General features: G+C 35.6%; 2 protein-coding genes across 2 annotated transcripts; one reads left to right on the top strand and one right to left on the bottom strand.

Annotated features, from left to right (window-relative positions):
* The first annotated feature begins 1,356 nt into the window (after positions 1 to 1,356).
* On the top strand, positions 1,357 to 5,321 carry LOC119767665. The gene is made up of 6 exons (XM_038256739.1): positions 1,357 to 1,434; positions 1,572 to 1,731; positions 1,800 to 1,995; positions 2,058 to 2,178; positions 2,244 to 2,862; positions 5,199 to 5,321. The coding sequence occupies exons 1-6, from the start codon at positions 1,357 to 1,359 to the stop codon at positions 5,243 to 5,245; spliced, it is 1,221 nt and encodes a 406-aa protein (XP_038112667.1). The 3' UTR covers positions 5,246 to 5,321.
* A 169-nt stretch (positions 5,322 to 5,490) lies between these two features.
* Positions 5,491 to 22,575, bottom strand: LOC6037431 (solute carrier family 26 member 10). The gene is made up of 6 exons (XM_038256275.1): positions 22,237 to 22,575; positions 12,678 to 13,530; positions 7,606 to 7,770; positions 7,437 to 7,541; positions 6,974 to 7,115; positions 5,491 to 6,715 (listed from the first exon to the last, which is right to left on the bottom strand). Exons 2-6 carry the CDS (start codon positions 13,398 to 13,400, stop codon positions 5,652 to 5,654), a joined length of 2,199 nt encoding a protein of 732 aa, XP_038112203.1. The 5' UTR covers positions 13,401 to 13,530; positions 22,237 to 22,575; the 3' UTR covers positions 5,491 to 5,651.
* Between the last annotated feature and the right edge of the window lie 1,298 nt (positions 22,576 to 23,873).

The raw sequence follows: 23,873 nt of genomic DNA, 5'->3' as shown, positions 1-23,873 counted from the left end.
TGACAAATTTAATATTTTATCGACAGAACTAACGCAATCCAGCTGGAACCAAATGTGGGACTGGAGTTTTGAAAAAATCGTCCTAGGTAAGTTACCTATATAGAGAGGAAACTAATATTCTTACGGAAAACTTCGGGCTCGCCTGGTTTTTGCCTTAGATCTTGCTTTTTGAATTATAAGTTTTTGTCCTTTTACTGCCAAGATACAGCCATTTTAGTAAAATAAAAATGGGGAACTTTCTAAAGTACCTACTTATGACAACTCAGTTTTATCACTCAGGGTTGCAGAATGATCAACTTTGGTTTTTGGCTTGCTGGTTTTCCTTTCTAGTTAGCATAAGAATGCACAGAGGTATCGAATTGTAACTTTAAACAGATGTAAAATAATAGCAGCACACCGAAAACGACGTGAGATATAATTGTATTTTTCGAGTTATATGCAAAAGTGTAAAATTCATAACATAACCACACAAATTGACGCTTCTGAAGATTTCTACAGATTAAACAAGTTTGTTTTATGCACAGAATGCTACTACACACTCATTTTTGATTTTCGAGCTCGGCAGAATTCTGCCGAAAACAGAACAACTGATTTTTTCGGCAGAAAAATTCCGAACTTCGGCAAATTAACTGTCAATTTTCGCCGAGAATTCAGTAGAATGACTCCCATTTTGCCGAGGCTCGGCATATATATCTGCCGAGCGATAAGTTGTTCTGATTTCGGCAGAATTCTGCCGAAGTTAGGCATACAAATTTAAGTGTATAGGGTCAGTTTTTAAGGTAAAAAAAAAACAAATACAGATCTTCAAATCATTTAGAGGCTTGGTAGCAGAAGTGTTTAAAAAAATCATTGGTTTGACTATATGACGTAAGCGCCATTAGGAAGAAAACGTAGTAAACTAATATAGAAATCAAGTTCTTTTTTTTCAAAATCTTGTGAAATTCCACCTTTAGTTGACTGTGTTCGGTCATTTTCCTTAAGGTGTTCTAGTAACCCCGCACTCCCCTACAGCTTTAAACCAATTTAAACATTTTTTTCGTAGATATTTTTCCAAACAGATATGTCGATGCACATAATTTCAACGTAGAATATTCAAAATTTATCATTGATTATTGAAAGTCATCTAGATACTATTCATTGCATTAACTAGTACTTTTGGTTAAATTCTATATTAAAATTCATTGATGTGAAACTTGTTTACGGTCGATGTGCATTCAACGTTTATATTTATTTACTGTCGCCTTTTTTAATTAACGCAATTAAAAAATGGTTTTCTACGTTGGATTTTTCATGAAAAATAACGTATACTACAAATTTTAAATGTTGATGCTCTTGCATATTTTTTGAATTAAATTAATGGTATATTTCACTTATCGTGCAGTTTCAGAATACATCACGGCGAGGAACAACGGAACCACCATCAATGGTAAACTGGTAAGTGACTTATATAATCCGTAATATGTTTACAATAGGGCGCAACTTTATATAGGCAAAAATAGGCATGTTTACGCCCTAAAAAGTCATTGCGGAAAAAAGATCTGCAGGATTCAATATGCCCTCCTTATTTACAGACTTTGGACCAGATAGTCGACAGTTTCGGTTCCTGGGAAACCATGTGCTGGGTGGGGGTGTGCATTCTGGTGATCCTGGTATTCAGCATTTTGCTTGCCTATTCTGTTGTGGCCACGGTTTATATTTTCTTTATAATCGCGTTGGTCTCCTTAGCCTTAGGTAAATAATCTTGCGGACATACTAAACAAGCGACCTCATTACTTCATCGATATCATCTCTACTTTCAGCATTGTGCTACACTGCGATCCAGGCTTACACTACGTGGTCGGAAGGAAACGTAACTTCGGCTAAGACGTGGATCGGTACAAGCCTCATGTGGATCCTCGTACTGCTGTTGATCTTGTTGTTTGCTGCTCGGTTCGCTATGGCGCTTTTTCGCCGCAACAGTAAGGAAGCCATCGGGAGCATCAAGGCGGCATGCAAGTAAGCTGAAGCACCACTTTTTTTATTTCTGTTCAAAATTGGTTTAACCTGGACACTTTCAGATCCATAAGGTTGTCGGCGGTGTTTTTTTCATCCGGGGTGGACTGCCTGCTATTTATGGCGATCGTTTTAAGCGGCATGGTCGCGCTGAAAATGGCATCGGTCGGAAATACGTACTCAAGTGTAAGTAACACCGAATAACTCCCAATTTTTCAATAATTAAACCTTAACTTGTACCCGTATTGTAGGCTCTGCCGGTAATCGTGATGCTGTTGTTTACGTTCATCTTATCAACCTTCAGGAGCATGGTGCTGGCATACATAGCAATTTCAAAAAAGGCAGCTCTTACATTGGGCGCTGCGATTCGCTTTGTCGAATCAAACGACTTTATTACAATCGGCCTATGGGAACTTGCAGCCACAATAATATTTAGTGTTAAAATTTTGTGGCAGATTTACGACTGGATGAATCTGGGGGCAATTGGATTCATCATACTGTTTGTTATCAAGATAGTGTGGATGGCTATGCAATTGTGCCTGGGGAAACGAATCAGGAAAATTGACGCATATGTGCAGCTTTCCAACTTTGAAAATGCGTACATCGTGCGTGCCATCTCCGGCAAGAGCTTCATCGCCAGCGCCAAGCTCGCGGGAAAAATGCTTCGTGAAGATTCACTGCAGGACACCGACTCTATATTTCAACTTCTACACCTGGCCCCGATGTGCGTGTTGGCTCCGCTTGGCTACGCGCTTTTTTCCTGGCAGCAGATTGTTCCGACCATTGTTGCGGCTGTCGGGACATACTTTACCACAGCAACATTTTTGCACCCCTTCAAAGTGGTGGTGAAAACAGCAGAGTTTTCCAAACGTAAGTTACCGTCATAAAAAAGCAACCCATTAAAATCCCATTCAAACACCGTTCAGTTACCGAACAAGTTCTGTGTTTTGTACAAATGGAACCATGACTGTTTTCCGACATTTTGCGGGGTCAGTCAATGTATTTCGTCGGGGTGTCTAAAGCAATGAAGAATTTTTTTTCGGTTTAATGGAATATTTCTTCAGAAAAGTCGCTAAAAATCGATGGATAATCAAATTTCAAATTTCTTATAAATATGCCTTGAGAGACTCATAATTGACCTAAGAAAAAAAGTTTTCGTGTCAAATTTGCCAGATTTTTTCATTGAAATAACCCAAAAATCCAAGCTGGAAACCCCAATACGACCTGATTAAAAAAAATAATAATTGTGCAATTTGTCATGAAAATACAGTACATGAACAACGCCTACTGATTTTTCTATGATTCTAGCCAATATCATCCATAAATTTAATCAAATATCAAATCTGCCAAATTTGCAGGGTGACCACTCAAATTCCATTTTCAAATTTTCGACTTTTTCCTGACTTTTCCAAAAACTCAATGAATTGCCGTTTCTTATCTGAAGATAGAATAAAAAAAATATGAATAAGTAAGTATCAACCATCAAAAAGAAAAATCTAAATGATTGAAAAAAAATCAAGCTATTGACAATGTTCGTAAATACAGACACTTAAAAAAAATTATTCAAAAATGAAAGCACACAATTAGTCTTGGAAAAATAACAGGATGCTTTGTGGATCTGAACAAAGCCTACAAGTTGCTTTTAAAAGATTGCAGAAATGTCGCGTCGTTTCACAGAAATCGACTAATTAGAAAATCGTAAAAGCACCGCGTAAAAAGAGGTTTCTCTGTACTTTCAACTGGAAATGGCAAAAAGTTAAGGAGAAATGAATTAAAAATTTTAATTTATTTTTTTTAAGTCGAAGAACGCTCAAAACATCACAAATGTTATTATTTCTTTAAAGCGATTTAGGAAAAATATCCAGGAATTCGATAAAAAGTTTTTACCAAGTTCCTAATTCAGTATTTTATTGCTTAAATTTTATTAAATGAGAAATTTAGTTTGATAACATCCCGAATAGGTACAATTTTTTTAGCAGTTTCAATATTTATTTTCATGATTTCGAAACGAAAATCAGTTTTTAATTTTTTTTAATTCAGAGCTAACATCGATTGGATTTTATTCGATATTTAAGTTTTCTGATAACTGAAAATTATACTCACAAAAAAGTTTAAGGGGAACATTTGGAAAAAAAATATTTGAAATGCCTTAATGAATGTAAAACTAACTTTAAACAAATAAACATATTTGTCACACAAAAAAAACTATTGCCAAACTCAAATTGGAATATTTTTCCTGATATTCAATCAAAAACAAAGTGAAAGTGAAAAAGAATCTTAACATTACGCTGGCCAGAATTGAATCAATTTGACTCTATTTTTGTATTAGTTTTTTTTACTTTGTTGTTGTTTTAAATTCAATGTCTTATTTGATAAACTAAAATAAATTAAAAAAAAATGTTTCATAAAAAATATTATGAATATTTGTAAAAGTTGTATGTCTTTAATAACCTTTCCATTCTCTAATAGATTGACATAGCGAAAGTAACCTTAAATTCCTTAAAGTTTTTAAAAGAAGAATAAAATAAATTTTTGAGTGAATTTAATTGTAAAATTGTACAAAATATTACAGAATTATTAAAGAGGTAAAAAATACGTATGCATGGGATTCCCGACTTTTCCCGAATTTTTGACAAAAAAAATCACAAATTCCTTTTTTCCGATTTTTGGTAAGTTTTGGAGATTTCCCGACTTTCCCGATTTCCCGACTTAGGTGGCCACCCTGAAATAATTTGGTGCGAAAACTTGTTTTGTGGTCAGAAATGTATATAGAGGTATATCCTTTAGAAATTGGATGGATATTTACATAAATCCTGTAAAATAAACATAAAAAAACGTTTCCCAGACAAAATATTTTGCAATATGTCGGGAAAGAGCTCTTCCGACATGGTGCTAAATATCAAACATGTTGATTTTTTTTATCTTTGGTTTGTTCTAGGAAACACACCATTTGCCGATCTATTTTTTATTAAAACAATTTAAATTGCGTCGATGATCATTTTGGCCCTTTTAATGTACCAGTTTAACAGCATTTTGATTTTTTTTTGCGTTATTACGATGGAGCAAAAATATGTTTTTCGTCACAACTTAAATTGTTCGGAAACTAATGGTTGTTAGACAACTGTACCTACTAGTGTGTAATGCACTTTACAACACCTTTTTCCAATCAATTGTATGACACATATTTTGTTGTTCTTTTTTCGCAGTGATCGTACGTGAAGACAACGCAGGACCATCAAGAGACCATCCATAAACCACGAGCAAACACCAAAGAAGAACGAGGAGGTAGTACCTACAGTAATTATCAATACGGATACATCAGCGATGAATCTTCAGTCGAGAACAGAACACTGATGAAGTCTGCAAGTAGTAAACGAAATACGTATCTGTCAAGATATTAAATTGGCTCGTGAATAAATAAATACGTGTACTTTAAAAACACAAACTTAGGTTAACGTCAATGCTGACATCAGGTGCGCAATGGAATCAATTAAAGAATTTCAAGTAATGTATTGTTCAACTTTATTTAATAGCTTATCACAATCCTACCTAACTTAAGTATCTCTCTTCTTTTTAATTCTGACAAAGCTTCCTCTAATACTTAATCCTTAAAAAAATACAACAACACTCCCCCAAACGAACAACACTAAAACTGCTGCTCACACAACTCCACCCTCCAATCCCACGACACTAATCCGGCCGGAGTCCTGCGCGATGCACTCCTTGCCCCAGTGCACAGCATCGTGCACCGTGGGAAACACCTTGCAGTACTCTCGCTCAACGGCGGGCCCCACCAGCTTACACTTGAGCATCATTTCGTACACCGGACAGGGCGCCCCAGCGACGAGGATCTTGATCGATAGCTTGTCGAATTCGTTGATCAGCGACTTGAGCGAGGAAACGGCCGAGGTGTCGATGTAACTGACCGCGGTGAAATCCAGAACCAGGCAGCGCAGCAGGTTCTGCTGACGTTTGTAGTCTCCGCTGTTGAGCTGCTTGATCTCCTCGGTCAGGTTAAGGTTCAGCAGCTGGCAGAGGCTGGACTTGAAGCCGGCGCGGGTCGCAAAGTTGAGACTTCCGCAAAAGTGGAAGATCTTGACGCCGGCGATGTCGATCGTGCCCTTGTAGCGTTTCACGTCCAGGTACAGGTCCGTGTTGGGGACGTTCTCCATGAGGCACGTGTACGGTTTCATGCCCTTGAGGAAGATGAAGATCACGCTCAGCGCGATCCCCACCAGCAGTCCGATGTCGATCGCGACCAGCACCACCGTCAGGAAGGTCACCATCCAAACGAGCGCGTCCACGCAGCTCAACCGCCAAAAGTCCACAAACTGGGTCACCTGCATCAGCAGTCCCTTCAGCGACACCACGATGATCCCCGCTAAAACACACCTCGGCAGTGGCTCAAAAAACGGTCCAACCCACAGCAACACCACCGCCAAAATTCCGCACGAAATAACCGAAGCAATCTGCGTCTTCCCTCCAACGGTGAACTGGATCATCGAGCGGGAAAGCGACGCCGAGAAGGGCATGCACGAAAAGAACGATCCAAACACGTTGCTCGCGCCCATCGCCAGCAGTTCCTGGTTGAAGTCGATCTCGTAGTTTTGCTTCTGGGCGAAGATCAGACCCATCGAGACGGACACGGCGTACGCGACCATCGCGATCGTGAAGCAGTCCAGCAGCAGCACGCGGAACAGGGCCAGGTCCGGGAGGGAGGGCGCTGGGGAAGGGGGGAGAGAGAAAGAGGAACTATTATTCATGAATTTTTAATATGAAATTAAAAAAAAAACATTTTTTTATTTATCAAAATTATAGGGAACATATATTTTTTAAATTCAAAATATTTTTTTATGAGATCTAGGTTAGATCGTCCCGTATCTCCCAAATTAGCCCACAAAACCCCTAAATAAATTAGTACTAATTCAAACCGTCCACAAATTATGCAAATCGAGCCAAGTTTAACCCAACAAACACTCACCCGGGAAGCCGGTCGGAATGTGGCCGATCGTCTTGATGGCATACTGCTCGTTCAGGCCCAGGTACTGCGACAGCAGCGTCCCACTGATGACCGCAATCAGCTCGATCGGAATCGGAATGGCGCTCCGTTTGGCAACCTTTGGCTGTGAGGAAAAGGGAAAAGTTTCCGTTAAACATTTTGGTTTGGATCAAGTAGGCTTGGATGACACTCTCGTGGAGGGAAATCGCGCCGTCATACTGAACTGATTTCTCTGACCAGCCTACTGTTAGGTAAACACGAGCTAGCAAAAAAAACGAAAACGTCACGCTGATAAAGTTTCTTGAGGCGTTTAATAACCTCACTTTTTAACGGCATGTAATGAGGGCCCCCGTTGAAGAACAAAACAAGTCAATTACCCTCACGCCGCTACATTTATGGTAACTGGTGCAAATCTGGGCAAAAAAAAAATGACAAAGTTGCTTACCTTGAGGAACTCATTATTTATCACTATCAACACAATTGTAACGGTTGATATGAGGATCGCCGAGTAGTTGACGCGGGCAATATCCGAGAATATGGCGATGTACGTCTGAAAAAGACCGGGAGTTGTTGGTTGACCGAGGATTAGCGGGAAGAGTAGCTAGCAAACTCACGTTGACGATCTTAAAGTTGCCGGTGATGGGCGGCAGCGACAGGCCGAGCAGATCTTTTATCTGTGACGTGAGCACGTGGATGGCCGCTCCGGTGGTGAAGCCCGACACGAGCGTGTCCGAGAGCAGGAACGAGACGACGCCCAGCCGGCAGACGTACATCAGGAGCTGGGTAAGAATATTTGGTTTAATATTTCAAATTGGATGGATCACCTGATGAGATATTTTTCGGATAAAGGTTATAAAAACTAAAACGAGCATAACTTAAATTCACCAGATCACAAGTTTCAAAGCGCAAAGCGACATTCTGAACTTTCTAAGTTTAACTTTTTGAATTCAGTTGAGTGTTGTAATCAACTTCTAAGAACTTTTATTTTGGATGTTTAGAAGTAGCCCATTTTATCACTCCAAAAGGACACACAAAATTCACAAAGAATCTTATCCCAAAAATAAATACAAAACTTTTCCCATGAAGACTTTCGGCTACAACTAGTTTTTGCATTCTGTTGAAAATGAGCAGTTTTTATTTAAATAATGTAAAGAAATATGTTTCTTAATTTGTGTGCGTTTTTACATTCTTTTGAGCATGACAATTTCCTTGAAAAAAATAATCAAGTTAAAAAACATTTTGAAATATTCCTTTCCAAGGTATTGCATTCTTTTAAACATGAGCTGTTCTTGAAAAAAGTAAAATGAACATATTTTTTATATAAAAATTTAATTGTTGAATTTCATTGAAGATAAGACTTTAAAATTAGTTTTCATTTAATCAAAATTCTTTTCATTTTCGCAAACCAACTATTCCCTTTTTTTTTTTTTTATTTAAACGAAACTTTGTCCATATATTCCCAATGTCAAAAGAAGCCATTTGTATCATTAGTGTTTCCAAAAAAATATGCATGAGAGTTTCGAAAATCAGTCATTTGCGCATTAATTTTTAAATCAAAATAGAGACACGAAAAAAAATCCGTTTTTTTATTTGACTTTTTATCACAAAAATTTTAATGCTTAGAAAAACGTTCTTTTTATACTAGATTTTTTTTTCTATCTAAATAAAGACTAAAAACTAAATTTGAGCCCAATTTTATTTTTTTTAAGCAAGAAGTATCACAACACTTTTTTTTACAATATTACAGTTATGCTACTACTAAAAATTAACTAAATTTCAATTAATCTATTAAAAAAAAATCTTTAAAAAATATTATGTCTTTTTCCAATCTGCGGTCCGAAAATTAAAAATTTTCTCATGGTCAAAAGTTTCTCTATTTGATCAAAACTAGAAAAAAAAAATGTTTTACATTTTTTTAAATAGTTTACAATCAATTGTACAAGTTTTTGCTATGAAAATTTTAATTTTCTGAAATAATTAAGAGAGGAGACAAAAGCTTGAAATAAAATTAGCAATGGCCAAAAAAAGTAACGAAAATAAAAAAAAACATGTTAAATATTTGAAAACGTCCATATTTTGATAAGCTCATTCTAAAAGTTAATCTTGATTCTCAAATTTCGACAGATTAGTTTAATTTTTTTTTCACATTGAAAAACGAATCAAAAGTTTCCATTGCGAGCTAAAAATTGAAGGCCGGTAAGAAGATTTTTTCCAAAATGTGCACTTTATCAAAATAAAAAATTAAAGGCTTTTTCTATTGTAAACTTGATTTTGTGTTTTTTTTTATATTTTGAAAACTTTTGATTATTTCCTACAACATATCAATTTTTTTGAAAAAAAGTGAGAAAAAGTAAAGAAAAGATGTTTTTCTACGCACCTATATGGTTCTAAAAATTCCTAATCATAACCTAAAACTTTGCCGAAGACCGATCAGAAAATCTCTTCTCAAGATACACATTTTCGAATATTCTCATGCCCATTTTGTATGGGCAGCCCAAAAAACTATAAAAGGGGCCTTGTACTGAAAGAAAACAAATTGTTTTTTAATCAATTAATGATGCAAAATGACTTCTTTTGACATAGGAAATGTATAAAGAAATAAAAAATCTGATACAGTCCAGACTCGATTAACCGAAGGCATCGGAAAAATTGTTCATATCGGATAATCCAATCACGAAAAAAAAAATGTTTTGTCTTATTTTTGATTATTATTTTTAACGTCGAGTTTATGTATGGCCCATAAACACTGATGTTACTTCAGCAGGGAAACGTTAGCAAGGAAAATTTTAGTTCTCGTATTGGCCACCAGATGGCGACATTGAAATCCACCTTCCCTGCTCACTTCACATCGTCAGCAGGGAAAAAAAATGTGAAGACAGCAGGGAAAGTGAAATTTCCCTGCTAACGTAAACAGGATTTTTTAAACTATAATTCGTATCGTAAATGCAATCTTTTCAACAATATACTTTGATGTATTTTAATTAGTTTTTTTTACGTATATCAATGTCTTCAAATCTGAAAAACATATTTTCCCTGTTAACGTAACAATTACTGAGCAAGAAGAAAATTTTAAAGTCATGGTCATGGATCACAGAAATAGGCATTTTCAAACCAAAATAATAATTTGAGTTAAAATTTACAATCAAACTTTTATCAAAAGGTACTCAAACATGTTGGTGAAAATATTTTCATATCATTCCTGTTCTTCAAGTGTTCAGCAGCGAATTCTATCATTGGGGTGTGGCATTTGTGATGAGCATTTTCCTTGCTAACTTCACAGTTACCAAGCTTTTTGTTATTTTTTTTTATACAAGCAAAGGTCCATGTAAATGATGTTCATGTTTTTAGATAATGAGTAGGTATCTATTTAATTTTACACTAGTACACCAGTGTCTGAGCTAGTACATTTTACTATGTTTTCATAAAAGTACGATTCTAATGTAAACTCAAATAAATATTTTGTTTGAAATAACAATATCACATCTTTTCTGATTAGATTTCTCTTAAAGATTTGGATTTCCTTGCAAATATTTCTTTAACGTTATCCGCTTGGTATTAGAACGTTATTTTAAAGCAAATAAATTTCAATTTTTCCGATTTTTTTAAAGTGAAGTCCCAGACCAATCAAAAATGTGCTCCCTGCTAACTAAGTTAAGTGTTACTTCAGCAGGGAAAACGTAGGCCACGCCCCGCCAACGTCCCACAACGTCGTCAGCAGGGCTAATAGTTGTAAAGTCCGCAGATTTATGTTTTTTACAGAGCCACGTATAGCAGTGTGGCAAAGCTTTCACCTCGTATGCGGTAGTTTGAGAGTTCAATTTTAGATTTTTTTTTAAAGGTCCTATAAGCTATTGTCTTTCATATGTTTATAGGACATGTTAAAAAAAATCTAGAATTGCAGTTGATATTTTTCCCGACCTTATCTGGACACCTTAGGGAAGTCGACCTATAGTAGTTAAACATTTACATGAATCATGTTAACATTAGTTAAGTAATAACATTGCCAATGAATCCGCATTGTAAATATCGGCTTGATTCTCTTGAAGGCTGTTCCTCTCATGAACCAGGGAAAACTTTTTTTCTGTTTTTGTAATTTCAAGAAAATAGTAGTTTGTAAGCAATATATCTGATTGCAAAAAACATTAAAGCCACCTAAAATTTATTATGCCCCAATATGTTTTGAAAACATAATAAAAAAAATGGCAGATTTTTTCCCTGCTGACTTAATAACTTGGTGGGGGGCGTGGCCTACGCTTTCCCTGCTGAAGTAACACTTGGCCCAGTAAACTGTTACGTTAGCAGGGAAAATATTTTTGATTTGTTCGGGACTTCAGTTTAAAAAAACAATTCTGGAACGCGTTAGCAGGGTGGTTTTGTCCAAGATATCAGTCAAGAGAATCAATTATGAGACACAAATTTGACTCTCGAAAAAAAAAAATCATGAGTTTTTAAATATGTATTTCAGATGGAATTTTTGGTTAATTGTTCCCTAGCTTTTGTAAAATTGCTCCTAAAAACGTTCTAATACTAAGTGATTAATGGTAAATAAATATTTTCAAGGAACTCCAAATATCTAAGAATAAGTCACAGCAAAGTGGCAGTGACATTGTTATTTTGGCAAATAAAATGATTTTTTTGCTCAGTAACTGTTACGTTAGCAGTGATTTTTTTCAGATTTGAAGACATTGAAATACGGTAAAAAAACTAATTTAAATACATCAAAGTATATTATTGAAAAGATTGCATTTACGATACGAATTATAATTTTAAAAATCCTGTTTACGTTAGCAGGGAAATTTCACTTTCCCTGCTGTCTTCACATTTTTTTTCCCTGCTGACGATGTGAAGTGAGCAGGGAAGGTGGATTTCAATGACGCCATCTGGTGGCCAATACGAGAACTAAAATTTTCCTTGCTAACGTTTCCCTGCTGAAGTAATATCAGTCCATAAACTACTCTAAAATGATTTAGAATTTTTAAATGCATCACTAAAAATGTGCGATATTACTCTGTGGTTTTGTTGATTCAAACATGATTTTTTTTCTTTGTTTAATAATTGGGATCGCAAAATAAAACTGAATTTTTGCATCCATTTTAACAAAAAAAGTCTTTGAATAATGTTAATGTGAAAACCAGATCCAATTGTATTAAGCTGGTACAAATATTTTAAAAAGCTTTTGTCATCGCCCCCTTCAAAATCGGCCCGATAAATCGGGGGGCAAAAAAAATGTTTTCAAAAAATTCAAAATTTCAACGGAAATTTAAGTTTAATCAATTGAAATCAACTTAAAATGCATTTACCTGCGTTCAGAAACATTATAAGCATGATTAGGTTTATTAAAACATGTTTAGAATTTTGAAATTTTCAATTCACAGAACCGCAAACAGGTTTTTTTTCGTAGAAATGTTTGTTTTCGTCAAATTTTACATATTTTGAAAACTATTGATTGCAAAAGAACTGAACTAGTGTAAAATGCTTTTCAGTTTTCGACACCCAAAATTTGCAATTCCAGAGATGATTTAAGACTAAATATAACAATGAAGCAATCCCCAATTTTCTACACGCACAACAAATTAACACAAAATATCACACACTCATCGATTTCTGATCAATCGATCTTATTCTTCCCCATTTCTTCACAAAGCCCTCCCATTCACAAAACACCTCCCCACAGCTCGGTACTCACCTGCATTGCTCCCACAATGAAACACACCGCCGCTGCCACCTCGATCGGCCCCCTTCCAGGCAACGCAACATCTGCCACCGTAACTCCACCACCTTCAGTCCCATTCCCCACCCCCGACTCGGCCATCTTCAGTGCCGCCCCGGCCGTCGAATGTGCCAGCACCGACTTGCCGACCATGATCGAGATCACCGCAAACGTGCCCATCGAGTTGTGGCGCGAAGTCCCGAGCAGAAAGTAGATCAGCACCGGGAAGAACGCCATGTAGATTCCCACGATCGGAGGGACATTCGCGAGCAGGGCGTACCCCATGCCCTGGGGGATGTGCATCACGGCCACCGTACAACCACTGATCAGATCGGCCAGGAAGTCCCGCTCCCAGGAGTACTCCGACAGCCAGTTGAAGATCGGCAAAACATTGCCGAGACACCTTCGGGCACTGAACGATTTCACGCTGGCCAGCACGGTCTGGCACATTCGCGTCTTTGGCTTCCGGTAGTTCATCTCGTTGTTCAGCTCCTCCTGCTGGTAGTGTGGCCTGGCCACGGTCAGCTGAGGCAGCTTCTCCGCCGAGTCGGTCGCATCCAGCGACCGGCCACCATCGTCCGTGAGGTCCTGGTAGAAGCCACGGTTCGTTAAACCGTCCCCGCCGTTTCCACCGCCACCACCTCCGGCCACTCCGCCGCCGATGTTGAACCGCGGATCAAAGTGTCCCTTTTTGCTCATTTGAGGTCCGTTGCGAGCGACGGCCGAGGAGAGACTGCGCGATCGCGTTACTTCCGGTGGGGAGTTTTAATGAGCGCTCGCAGTAGGCGGTGAGATTGGTTGGTGACGCCGTTTGCGGGAGGTTTATTAGCTGTGAGGTAAAGAGAGAGGGAAGAGCAAAAATAGCTATGAATGTCTCATCAACAACAACGTTCACATGGGAAGTGCAGTTTTTTGAGGATTTCTCTATGCCAATTTGCACATAAAAACAAGCCAGTTGTGATAAGAGATCGTAAGGAATTGCAACATGTCAAGTAAATAATATAATAGAGAATTTCATGAATAATTTGTCTTTAGCAAATTTCTTCACAGAAAAAAAATATTTTTAGTTGATTTTCTTGGCTCTTCGAAATAAACATAAAAATATATCTTATCAGGTGATTCATTATATTAAAATTTACGTCCATTTTATAATTAATTAGAAATATTTGCGTAAAAAACCAACCAGCCCCAAAACCCTGTGAAAATTATAGGTGTCTTTTGTTTAAAATACCTTCAAAAATCCGTATAAAAATTGTATCATCAGATTGAAAAAAAAACATATAAATATCATAGATTTTTAGTAACCAGAGTTCCTTCTTTGAAATAAACCCGTAATTAAAAAAAAAATACATTGCAAAAACGTTTATTTCTGCTTTGCACATACAGCACTTTTAGGATTTAACAAATTTAGAATTTGTGGACGACAGCCCAGAAAAAGACGTATAACTTGAGGAAAATAGATCTTATATAAAATTCATCGCTATTTTGCAAACTTTGTACAGTACCACCAATTTGAGAAAAAAAATGTTCCTGAAAATTAAAACTAAGGCTTAATATTTTGTTTAAGGTTTGGGAAGATTGCAATTTATAATTTTTCGCTTGCTACAAATCTTTTTTCTTTGCTGAACTTGATAAAACTCTACCGGTTTTCAACTGAAGCTATTGGTTCCAATAAAATTTAGCCGAAATTTGGTAGTAAAGGTCATCATTTTTTGTCAATCCTCCTACGAGACCATCCATAAACCACGTGGACACTTAAGGGAAAGGGAAAATGTAAGATTTGATGAATTTGTTTGATCCATGTTACTTTGCAAATGCTTCAAAAAAAAAACAATGTCTGAGTAAATTTTGTCCATAATTTTTACTGATGAGAAAATCTCTACGAAATCGGTCTTTTTATTTTATTTTAATTTTTGTGTTTTGGTCCCAGACTAACATTTCAAAAGGACCAAACATTCAATATCACGCCATTTTGAAATGTTAGTCTTGATTCAGAAAAAAATGAATGTATTTTTTTCAAAAAGATAAGAAAATTTCGCGAGTGTTTCATATTTTAACATTGAAAATCGGATCATTAGTTGCTGAAATATCGACAATAGAGAATGGTGTAAACATAAATTTTCCAGTTTTTAAATCATGGCAGTATCTCAGCAACTAAAAGTCGTATCAACAAAGCAAAATAAAGAGAATTTTCTCAGTTTTTCAAAAATATTTTTTTCAAGAATGGGCAAACATGGGCACTAATTAAAAAGTATAATAATAACTGCGACTATATTAAAGAAAAAGCTACCTTAAAAATGGCTATGAATTGAAAACGGTGCACTTTATTAAAATTTCACTGAAGAACTTTTTGATTACAAATTCGATTTTACATCGAAAAGTGAAGTTGAAAACTTTTTGCGACCAGTATTTCGATTTTTTGAAAAAATCTGTATTGATTAAAAAATTTATAACTCGGTCAAAATTTTTTTGTACAATTTGGAAATTTCTGAAAAGCTGGCATTTGGTGTCCCCTTAAACATACCACAAAATAAAAAAATAAATAAAAATAGTGTTTTTTGCAAATCAATTTTTTGTAACAAAAAGTTAAATTAAAAATCATCACATTTTTCTACCCTGTATCATTTTTTTCAGTGTAGTCCTCATCCATACCTACAACTTTGCCGAAGACACCGAATCGATCAAGAAAATCCTTCAAAAGATACAGATTTATAAATTTTCATATATTTTTTTTGTATGGACAGCTGCCAAATTTTTATGGACAAACTAATGATGCAAAATGGCTTCTTTCGGCATACTGAAAGCACCATAAAAGTTTCAGCCGGATTAAAAAATACAAAAAAAAAATCGAATGACCGATAACTCACAGAATTGCTCTAATATTCCCAAATCTTTTTTGTCAAATAAAGTACGAAAAAAACGAAAAAATTCGAATTTTCCAATCTGTGATCCAATTGCATGTTGAAAAAATAATGTTTTAAAATGTGTTTAAATGCTTTACAATCGATTGAAATTTTGTTTTTTTGATTTTTTGCTCCCTGATTTTGTGGGTAAATTTCAAATGAAATATAAATTAATATTTTTATGAGCAATCAGAATAAAAATAACCATAAAGTATTCCTTCCCGCATATTATACTCAAAACGTCGATATACGTATGATTATTAAAAATAGTCACCTATTGTTCTCTAAAATGTAAATATCTCGGCTTTGCGTGAACGTAATTCAAGATGGCGGCCAAAATTTAATAGGCAATGAACTAGTCAAATTTGACGAAAAAATATGAATGAAAAAATACGAGAATTTTTTTTTCGAACATAATTCGATTATCCGAAGTCCCATAAAAACCTTGGAATAATCGAACTTCGGATAATCGAAACTTCGGATTATCGAGGCTCGGATAATCAAGTCTGGACTGTATACCAGTACGTATTTGCTAAAAACTTTACAATGTTTTGTTTAAATATTATAATTTTTGAAGAAGAAAAGAGACTCAATTATGTTGCAGTGAAAAATCTTCAAATTAATTATTAGAAAATAAAAACATTTTCAAACTTATCATGATGATAAGTTTCAATGGACTTAAAACTGTTGATAAACTGTGCAAAGATAAAACACATTTCTATGTGCTTGTCTAAGCTCGCACCAGATGGGAATGCATTTGTTTAAATAGTAAACCCAGAACAATAAAAGGTTTTCATTGGGAAGATGTTCAATATAATTGATATTAAAACTTATTATAAAATATCTCAAAAAATAAACTATGCTAGTGATTGATCCTTTATAAATCCATACCTCATATTATAAAAATATCTAAAGAAATACAAATTACAATTCATAATTTCAAAAGAAAGAAAAAAACTAAACCATAATTAAAAACCTTTTTTTTTTGTACAACAAAGTGCACAAATCCCAATAGCGTAACCCCTTTTATTCCGAAGATCCAACTGAAGATCCAACCATAATTCACTCTCACCGCTGCCGGCAGTTAGTGGCGCTTACCTTTAGAGAGTATGTTATTCCGGGGGAGAGAGATAATATACTCGTTAGAAGCTTAAAACACATTGGCCGTTGGAACTTGGGACAAACAACAAAACGCACGCGCGCCAAACGGATATGTCGGAAGCAAAAGCTGTTGGCAATGGGAAACAGCAAGGGAGAGCTTATACGACGACCGAGGGTAATTCGATGCACTCTGCCGGAGGAAGCTGCCTCAAGAACGGTTTCAATAGTGTACACGCTTTAATCCAGAACAAACTAGTTTAGTCATCAGCACTTAAGCAGAGGAGAGTGGCGATGTGTGAAAATGCACTGCAACGGGGTCAATGACGCTTCGGGAAGGTGAATTAGATGATTATTATTCGTGTTTAGGAAATTTATATTAATTAAATGAATTTTGTATGTTTAATCAGAAACACATGGATAGGATAAATACTAAAAATGTATTAAATTTAGTGAAACGATGAATTAACGCTTTTGAAATAAATTAATCCTCATTCATGAAAAACTACAATTCTACGAAAGACCTTGAATATCATGACGCTAAGCTGCTTAAAATCCCTCGTCATTTCCAATTAATTCAACTCAAATCACGCGCCTTCACTTACGTCACATGGCCACTTATGATGGAAGAAAGGAAGACCTCATCACCTTCCCATCCTCCCACGGGGAGCCCAATTTAAATCCAACATAATTTTGCATTGACAAGCGCGCAAAAACATGCGGCCACAGATTATCCGCAACTCCTCTCCAGTCATTCCGGTCAGTACCGAATGTTTACGGTTGAAACCAGTTTGGGCCGATCACGAGACTTTGATCCCTGAGAAAAAGTGATCGTCCTTAGGGTGGTTTACTCAAGAAGTGTACTTTTGTATTTTTGTAAAATTTCTCAGTCGTAAAAAATCATTTATCTTAATGGCTTATTTTATCTTGTGATGGTCAATCGCGAAAACCCCTTGCAGTGATTGACCCCCTCCTTTGCCAACAATCTTCAACCTGTTTGACCCGCATGTTGGCAATAAATGTCGAGAACATTCCATCTGTTTTTTTTTTTGCCAAACTCGTTCCACGTCAGTTGATCCGATCTCATATATCTTAAAATTCCCCAGAACCTCCCTAACCTCTGCGCGTTCCTTTTTCCTTCGTAAACAAATCCAGCATTATAAGCTTATTTTTGTGTAGCCTAATCTTCACACCCCATCAAGCCCATAATCGACGAGCGAAAACCTGTTTCTGGGCCACGAATCTATCTAGATTTCGCGCTAAATTCGCGAAACTGTCTGATATCTCTTACAATAGATTTCAGGTATAGAAAACCCCCAGACAAGATTATTGATCCAAGTAACCCTGAGCGAATGTCATGATCATGGATGCAAAATATGGCGCTGCTGGTCACGAGACTCGAATCAAAGCGGCTCTGTCGCGAAATTGGAATAGTAGGCTCTGGTGAACCTCTTTTTTTTTTGCGGTCGAATCGAGGTCGAGAACTGACGGCTAGAACTCGGATGGTTGTCAGGGGTAGGGAAAAAAGAACATTTTGGTGGTTTAGGTTCAAGTTTAATAAGCCGACAGCATTGTCAATTGTTGAGGTTCTGGTGCATTAACTTTTGTTGACAATTGTAATTGGGAGTGATTTTCACAGTTTTTGTTGATAAACAAATTATGAAAATTACAATCACAATCGTTTGTGTTGACCATCCATCAAATATGGGTAATTCTCTACCAACTCACACGAAATCGGGAAAAGTTGCCCCGACCCCTCTTCGATTTGCGTGAAACTTTGTCCTAATGGGTAACTTTTGTCCCTGATCCGAGGTCCGTTTTTTGATATCTCGTGACGGAGGGGCGGTACGACCCCTTTAATTTTTGAACATACGAAAAAAGAGGTGTTTTTCAATAATTTGCAAGAGACTTTTATGTAAAATTAGACGCCCGATTTGATGGCGTACTCAGAATTCCGAAAAAAACGAATTTTTCATCGAAAAAACCACAAAACAAGTTTTAAAAATTCTCCCATTTTCCGTTACTCGACTGTAAAAAAATTTGAAACATGTCATTTTAAGGGAAATTGAATGTTCTTTTCGAATCTACATTGACCCAGAAGGGTCATTTTTTCATTTAGAACAAAATTTTTCAATTTGAAATTTCGTGTTTTTTCTAACATTGCAGAGTTATTTTTTAGAGTGTAACAATGTTCTACAAAGTTGTAGAACAGACAATTACAAAAATTTTGATATATAGACATAATGGGTTTGCTTATAAACATCACCAGTTATTGCGATTTTATAAAAAAAAAGTTTTGAAAAAGTAACTTTTTGCGTTTCCCTTTGTTTCGTCGTCCGTGTCTGTCGCGGGAGACCATGAACGGCCATGATCAACGACGATCAACATTTTCAAAACTTTTTTTCGTTAAATCGTAATAACTCATGATGTTTATAAGCAAACTCCTTATGTCTATATATCAAATTTATGTAATTGTCTGCTCTACAACTTTGTAGAACATTGTTACACTCTAAAAAATAACCCTGCAAAGTTAGAAAAAACACGAAATTTTAAAATGAATAATTTTGTTCTAAATGAAAAAATGACCCTTCTGGGTCAATGAAGATCCGAAAAGAACATTAAATTTCCCATAAAATGACATGTTTCAAAAAATTTAACAGTCGAGTGACGGAAAATGGGAGAATTTTTTAAACTTTTTTTGTGTTGGCGTCTAATTTTACATAAAAGTCTCTTTGACACCGAATTTCTATCTCATCACCGTTTCAGGCTGCAAATTATTTAAAAACACCTCTTTTTTCGTATGTTCAAAAATTAAAGGGGTCGTACCGCCCCTCCGTCACGAGATATCAAAAAACGGACCTCGGATTCGTGATCAGGGACAAAAGTCGCCCCTTAGGACAAAGTTTCACGCAAATCGAAGAGGGGTCGGGGCAACTGCTGTGTGGCGGAGAATTACCCATATAAATTTCAAGTTCATTAGAAAATTGGTTTACTCGAATTACTAAACATAACCAAGAATTCTGGAGTTCTTGTAGAGGTCCAATGTTGTTGTTTATTTTATTAACATGACTTTAACCTAAATAAAGGTCCAATGATAAATTTGAAGAAAAAAAATGATCGTGGCTGTTTTTGAACCCTCTTCTTTAGAAACTTGGTAAGAAATTTTCCAAAACCCAAAAATTAAAAAAAAACAGATAAAATTAATTTCCAATTTTTGTCTTGTCTGAAATTTGGAACAAATATTCAATGTATTGATGTGTTGAAATTTTTGACAGTAGCACAACACTTATAAAGTATTAAACATTTGGTAATAATATATGCTCAAATTTTTTGAAAATCAGACTGGAATTTAAAAAAATAAGACAAAATCTGCCTCTCCAACCTTCACCAGAGCCAAGTGAAAAAAAAAATAAATAAAATTTAAAAAAAGCCTAATTAAAAGTTTATCTATAATTTTATTTGCATGATACAAAAAATTATTAAGAAAAGTAATTTTCAAATTCAATTAGCTACATTGCGAATTTCATGAAAATATTTTGTTATTCTAAAAAATAATAACTTAATTGAATTTAAAGTTTTCGGAATTGATGAAAATCGATGAGGGAGGGGATATTTTCAAAATTCCGACACCATAAGATTATGATTACAGGAAGTTAGTAATACATTAATTTATGAATGATTTAATTTATTATGAAAAATTTATGAAAACTTGAATTCAACGTGATTCAAATTGAATAATTTATAAATACATTTTTTTTAATTTTTAATAATCACTAAAACATTTGTATTAGTTTAATTAATTTGTCCAAATTTGGAGAAGATGTTTGATGAAAAATAATTTAAAATGTTATAATGTTTTTAATTTAAAATTATGAATGTACCTAGTTTTAAAAAAAAATATTTCATAGGAAATAGTGATCTTATTAACTGAAAACAAGCGAAATATTTTTTTTCTGCATTGAAAATCATATTTAGCATGTTTGGGCTCGTTGTCGTTAATATTTGCAATTGCTAGAAAAAAGAAGAAAAAATCTTAAGAGATACCTCCTGATATGATTCTTTAGGTAAACGTAAGGAACTGTGCAAATTTTGAGCGAAATCGGTTAAGGTTTAAGGGTCGCTTTTGGTCGTTGAAGTTAGCATGAGATTTTTTTTCAAAAATGTATGGGGAAAAGCAAAAGATCCAAAATTCCATTCCAGGTGGCGTTAAATATGTTGAGTCATTGTCAAGCATGGGATTCTTGAGTAAAATTTTGTGACAAACAACTTTGTCGAAGAACGATTTTGGAGGCCGGGAAAAATTTGAAGCTCAAATGAGCTTGCGGGCAAAATTTACAAAATAGTTTATTTTAAAAAAATGAAATTACTTTATTTTAATTTAAAAGACTACAAAATACATCTTTGGTTAATCTCTTCAGTTAGTTATTTTTTTCTAAATTTCTGTAATTTTTGAATATTTTCGTTCATAAAAAATAATAGAAAACATAAAATGGAAGTTTCTATTATCGGTATTGTTAATATTATTGTTTTAGGTATTTGAAAAAAAAAAGCTTGCAGTTAAATGTATTTGTGTTTTGAATAAAATGTTAAAGTTTTGTTTTCATGTTTCGAAAAATAATGACTGTAATGACAATCTGAACAAAGCGTGTAACGGCGTAATTTTATTTTTAATTGAAGTGGTGACTAATACAAAATCGTTAAGAGCCAGAATTTCATTATTTCAATGAATCTGCCATGAGTTCGAATCCTGAGGGAAGGATTCTAAGTGCAAAGTAATTTTGAGGGCCAGTTCATAAAAGGGTCATTATGACTTTCAAATTAATATGAATACTTATATGTTTGCAACTATTACAGATTTCTAAGTCAAATTTGAATGTTTTAGATCACAATATTGTTAAATCATTAGTTTTAAATAACAAAAAATAATAAAAGCATTAGCATAAAAAAGTATAAAATAAATCATAATTTTGAAAAAGTATAAAATCATTTTACAAGTGGTCTACGGGCCATTTTACATGATCATCCAAAATGGGTCCGCGAGCCACAAAAAATCACCTCGCGGGCCATACTTTGGTCACTCCTGATCTATAGCAACCCTTAAACCTTAAGCGATTTCGCAAAAAATTGTCACAGTTACTTATTTTTGCGTAAGGAATTGAATCAGGGGGTATCCCTGAAGTCGATTTTGTTATTGTCTCCCTATTGTTCATCGATGTCCTTTTGTGAGTTCCACGGAGATTGTCTTTTTCATAATCGTGTTTCTCTTTCGTGGGTGATATAAAGATCGAAATGATGAGATTTTTTTTTTTAAATGTCTTATGCACTGATTATTGTTAATTTGATTCTTTTGCAAATATGTATTTTGGTCTTTCGAGAAATCTTTCTAATATCCATCCAGTTCAACCGTTAACTCTTTTTTTCTGATCGTGATTATACAATTTAACAGTTCATTTCTGAGTTGAACCAGTCCAACGACCTCCCGGATCGTTTCATTCTGGTTCCAATGACGAGAACAGTTCAACTCTTTAACCTACCTATCTAGATCGCAAACTTCTAGGCAGCATTTAAGATTTTTTGCCCAGCCAAAACTTGAAGCAAGCAACGGCCGATCCGCACGGTTGATCACCAAGTTCGCTGCCTCTAATCAGCACAAAGCCAGCAGCTTAACCACAAACGATCAGACAAAAAATAACCGAACTAATCAGGGCACGTCCACAAAAACAAAAACCAGTCACAACACAAAACAGAACCACTCCAGTTCCCGATAACAGCTCAGCTTCCAAAAAAAAGTCTCACAAAGTTCAACCACGACGACCGTCCACACCGAACCGATCGGTACGAAATTTAAAACCCAACTGGTCTGGCTTCACCGCACGACTCGTTGGGCAGGCCTTAAGCCATCGTCGTCGTCGTCGTCGTCGTCTGTCGACCTATCAGAAACCCCAGAACCTCTGCGTTTCTTGTGGTGTTTCGCGAGTTGCCTTTGTCGTCACCCTCGAAGATCGATTCAGGATCAATTACAGTTTTCTTTCTGAGTTAAGGGAAAGCTTCGCAATCTTCGACGATCTCATGGCGTAGTATGCCATGCGTCGTCGTTCAACGGTGGAGACGCACGATCCCCGAGAGTTGTTCTAACCTCAATCGCAGTGTGCCTGCTTCGAGAAGGATCGCGGCCTGCTAGGTGAATCATCTCAAGGATCATCCTGCGTCGCAGAAATCGCAACACAAACAGGTTGTTTGTTGTAAACTGTCTGTAGTAGACAACTTCTCCTCTCTACCTTCTGTGATGTTGTTGTTGTTTTCCTCTTCCACAAACTCGTGGCTTTCGAGTCTCGTTTTTGCTTTCTGTTTTTGCATGGTTTTGTTTGTTTCGCTGACCGGTTGCCGATCGTACGCGCCCCATCCGTATTTGTGTATTTATTTGTTTACACTTGCACCCGTATTAGTCGCCTGTTGGCTAATTTGCAAAGGAACACTCTTCTTGAGTTTTCTTTGAACTGTCGTCATAACAAGGTGGATTATTTTAATGTTTTGTAAGAATTTTTGTAAACAGGGGAAAATTTTAACTCATGGTGTCAAGTGACATACTTTACCTAAATGGAAATAAAAAGTCATAAAGCTATACGACAGTCAAGCAATTAAAAAATCTCACATTTTTTAACCAAATCACGATGATCGTCATTATCACAGGACGGACGGGAAGCTGTCGAAGGTGCCAGGCGAAATCTTAATGACACCATACCGTTCTTGTTTGTCGAAGAGATGATGATAGTGATGAATTATGTTTACACCCACGCTTGCGTCCGGCAGCCGTTATCAAATGGAGTGCCACGTGGCACGGTCGTTGTGGTGCAAGAAGTAGAAGAGCATTCGTAGGTGGCATGATCTTTTAGATTTGTGTTGTTTTATTTGTTTTGTCAAAAAAAAGTCAAATTTGGGTAATTTTTCGCAAACTCAAACAGAATCAAAAAAAAAAATACTTATAAGTATGCTAAGACAAATTTTTTAAGTTGTCTGCTCTTTAAATAACCCTGAAAAGTAAGTAAAAATACATTTTTTTAAACTGAATATTTTTGTAGTAATTGAAATAATGACCCTTCTGGGTTATTTCAGATTCGGAAAGTACATTCAATTTCCCATAATATGACATATCCCAAAAATTTGTACAGTC

Source organism: Culex quinquefasciatus, chromosome 2, assembly GCF_015732765.1.
Source record: "Culex quinquefasciatus strain JHB chromosome 2, VPISU_Cqui_1.0_pri_paternal, whole genome shotgun sequence".
Taxonomy (NCBI): domain Eukaryota; kingdom Metazoa; phylum Arthropoda; class Insecta; order Diptera; family Culicidae; genus Culex; species Culex quinquefasciatus.
This window is presented reverse-complemented; position numbering and strand designations above follow the sequence as displayed.

What these genes read in the sequence shown, in the direction of transcription:
- LOC119767665 (XM_038256739.1), top strand. Translation starts at nt 1,357, where the DNA reads ATGGTATATTTCACTTATCGTGCAGTTTCAGAATACATCACGGCGAGG. An exon ending in CCACCATCAATGGTAAACTG is followed by an intron (nt 1,435 to 1,571) that starts GTAAGTGACTTA and finishes CCTTATTTACAG; the next exon opens with ACTTTGGACCAGATAGTCGA. An exon ending in GTTGGTCTCCTTAGCCTTAG is followed by an intron (nt 1,732 to 1,799) that starts GTAAATAATCTT and finishes CTCTACTTTCAG; the next exon opens with CATTGTGCTACACTGCGATC.
- LOC6037431 (XM_038256275.1), bottom strand. Translation starts at nt 13,400, where the DNA reads ATGAGCAAAAAGGGACACTTTGATCCGCGGTTCAACATCGGCGGCGGA. An exon ending in TAAATAATGAGTTCCTCAAG is followed by an intron (nt 7,116 to 7,436) that starts GTAAGCAACTTT and finishes TTTTCCTCACAG; the next exon opens with CCAAAGGTTGCCAAACGGAG. An exon ending in CATTCCGACCGGCTTCCCGG is followed by an intron (nt 6,716 to 6,973) that starts GTGAGTGTTTGT and finishes CCCCTTCCCCAG; the next exon opens with CGCCCTCCCTCCCGGACCTG.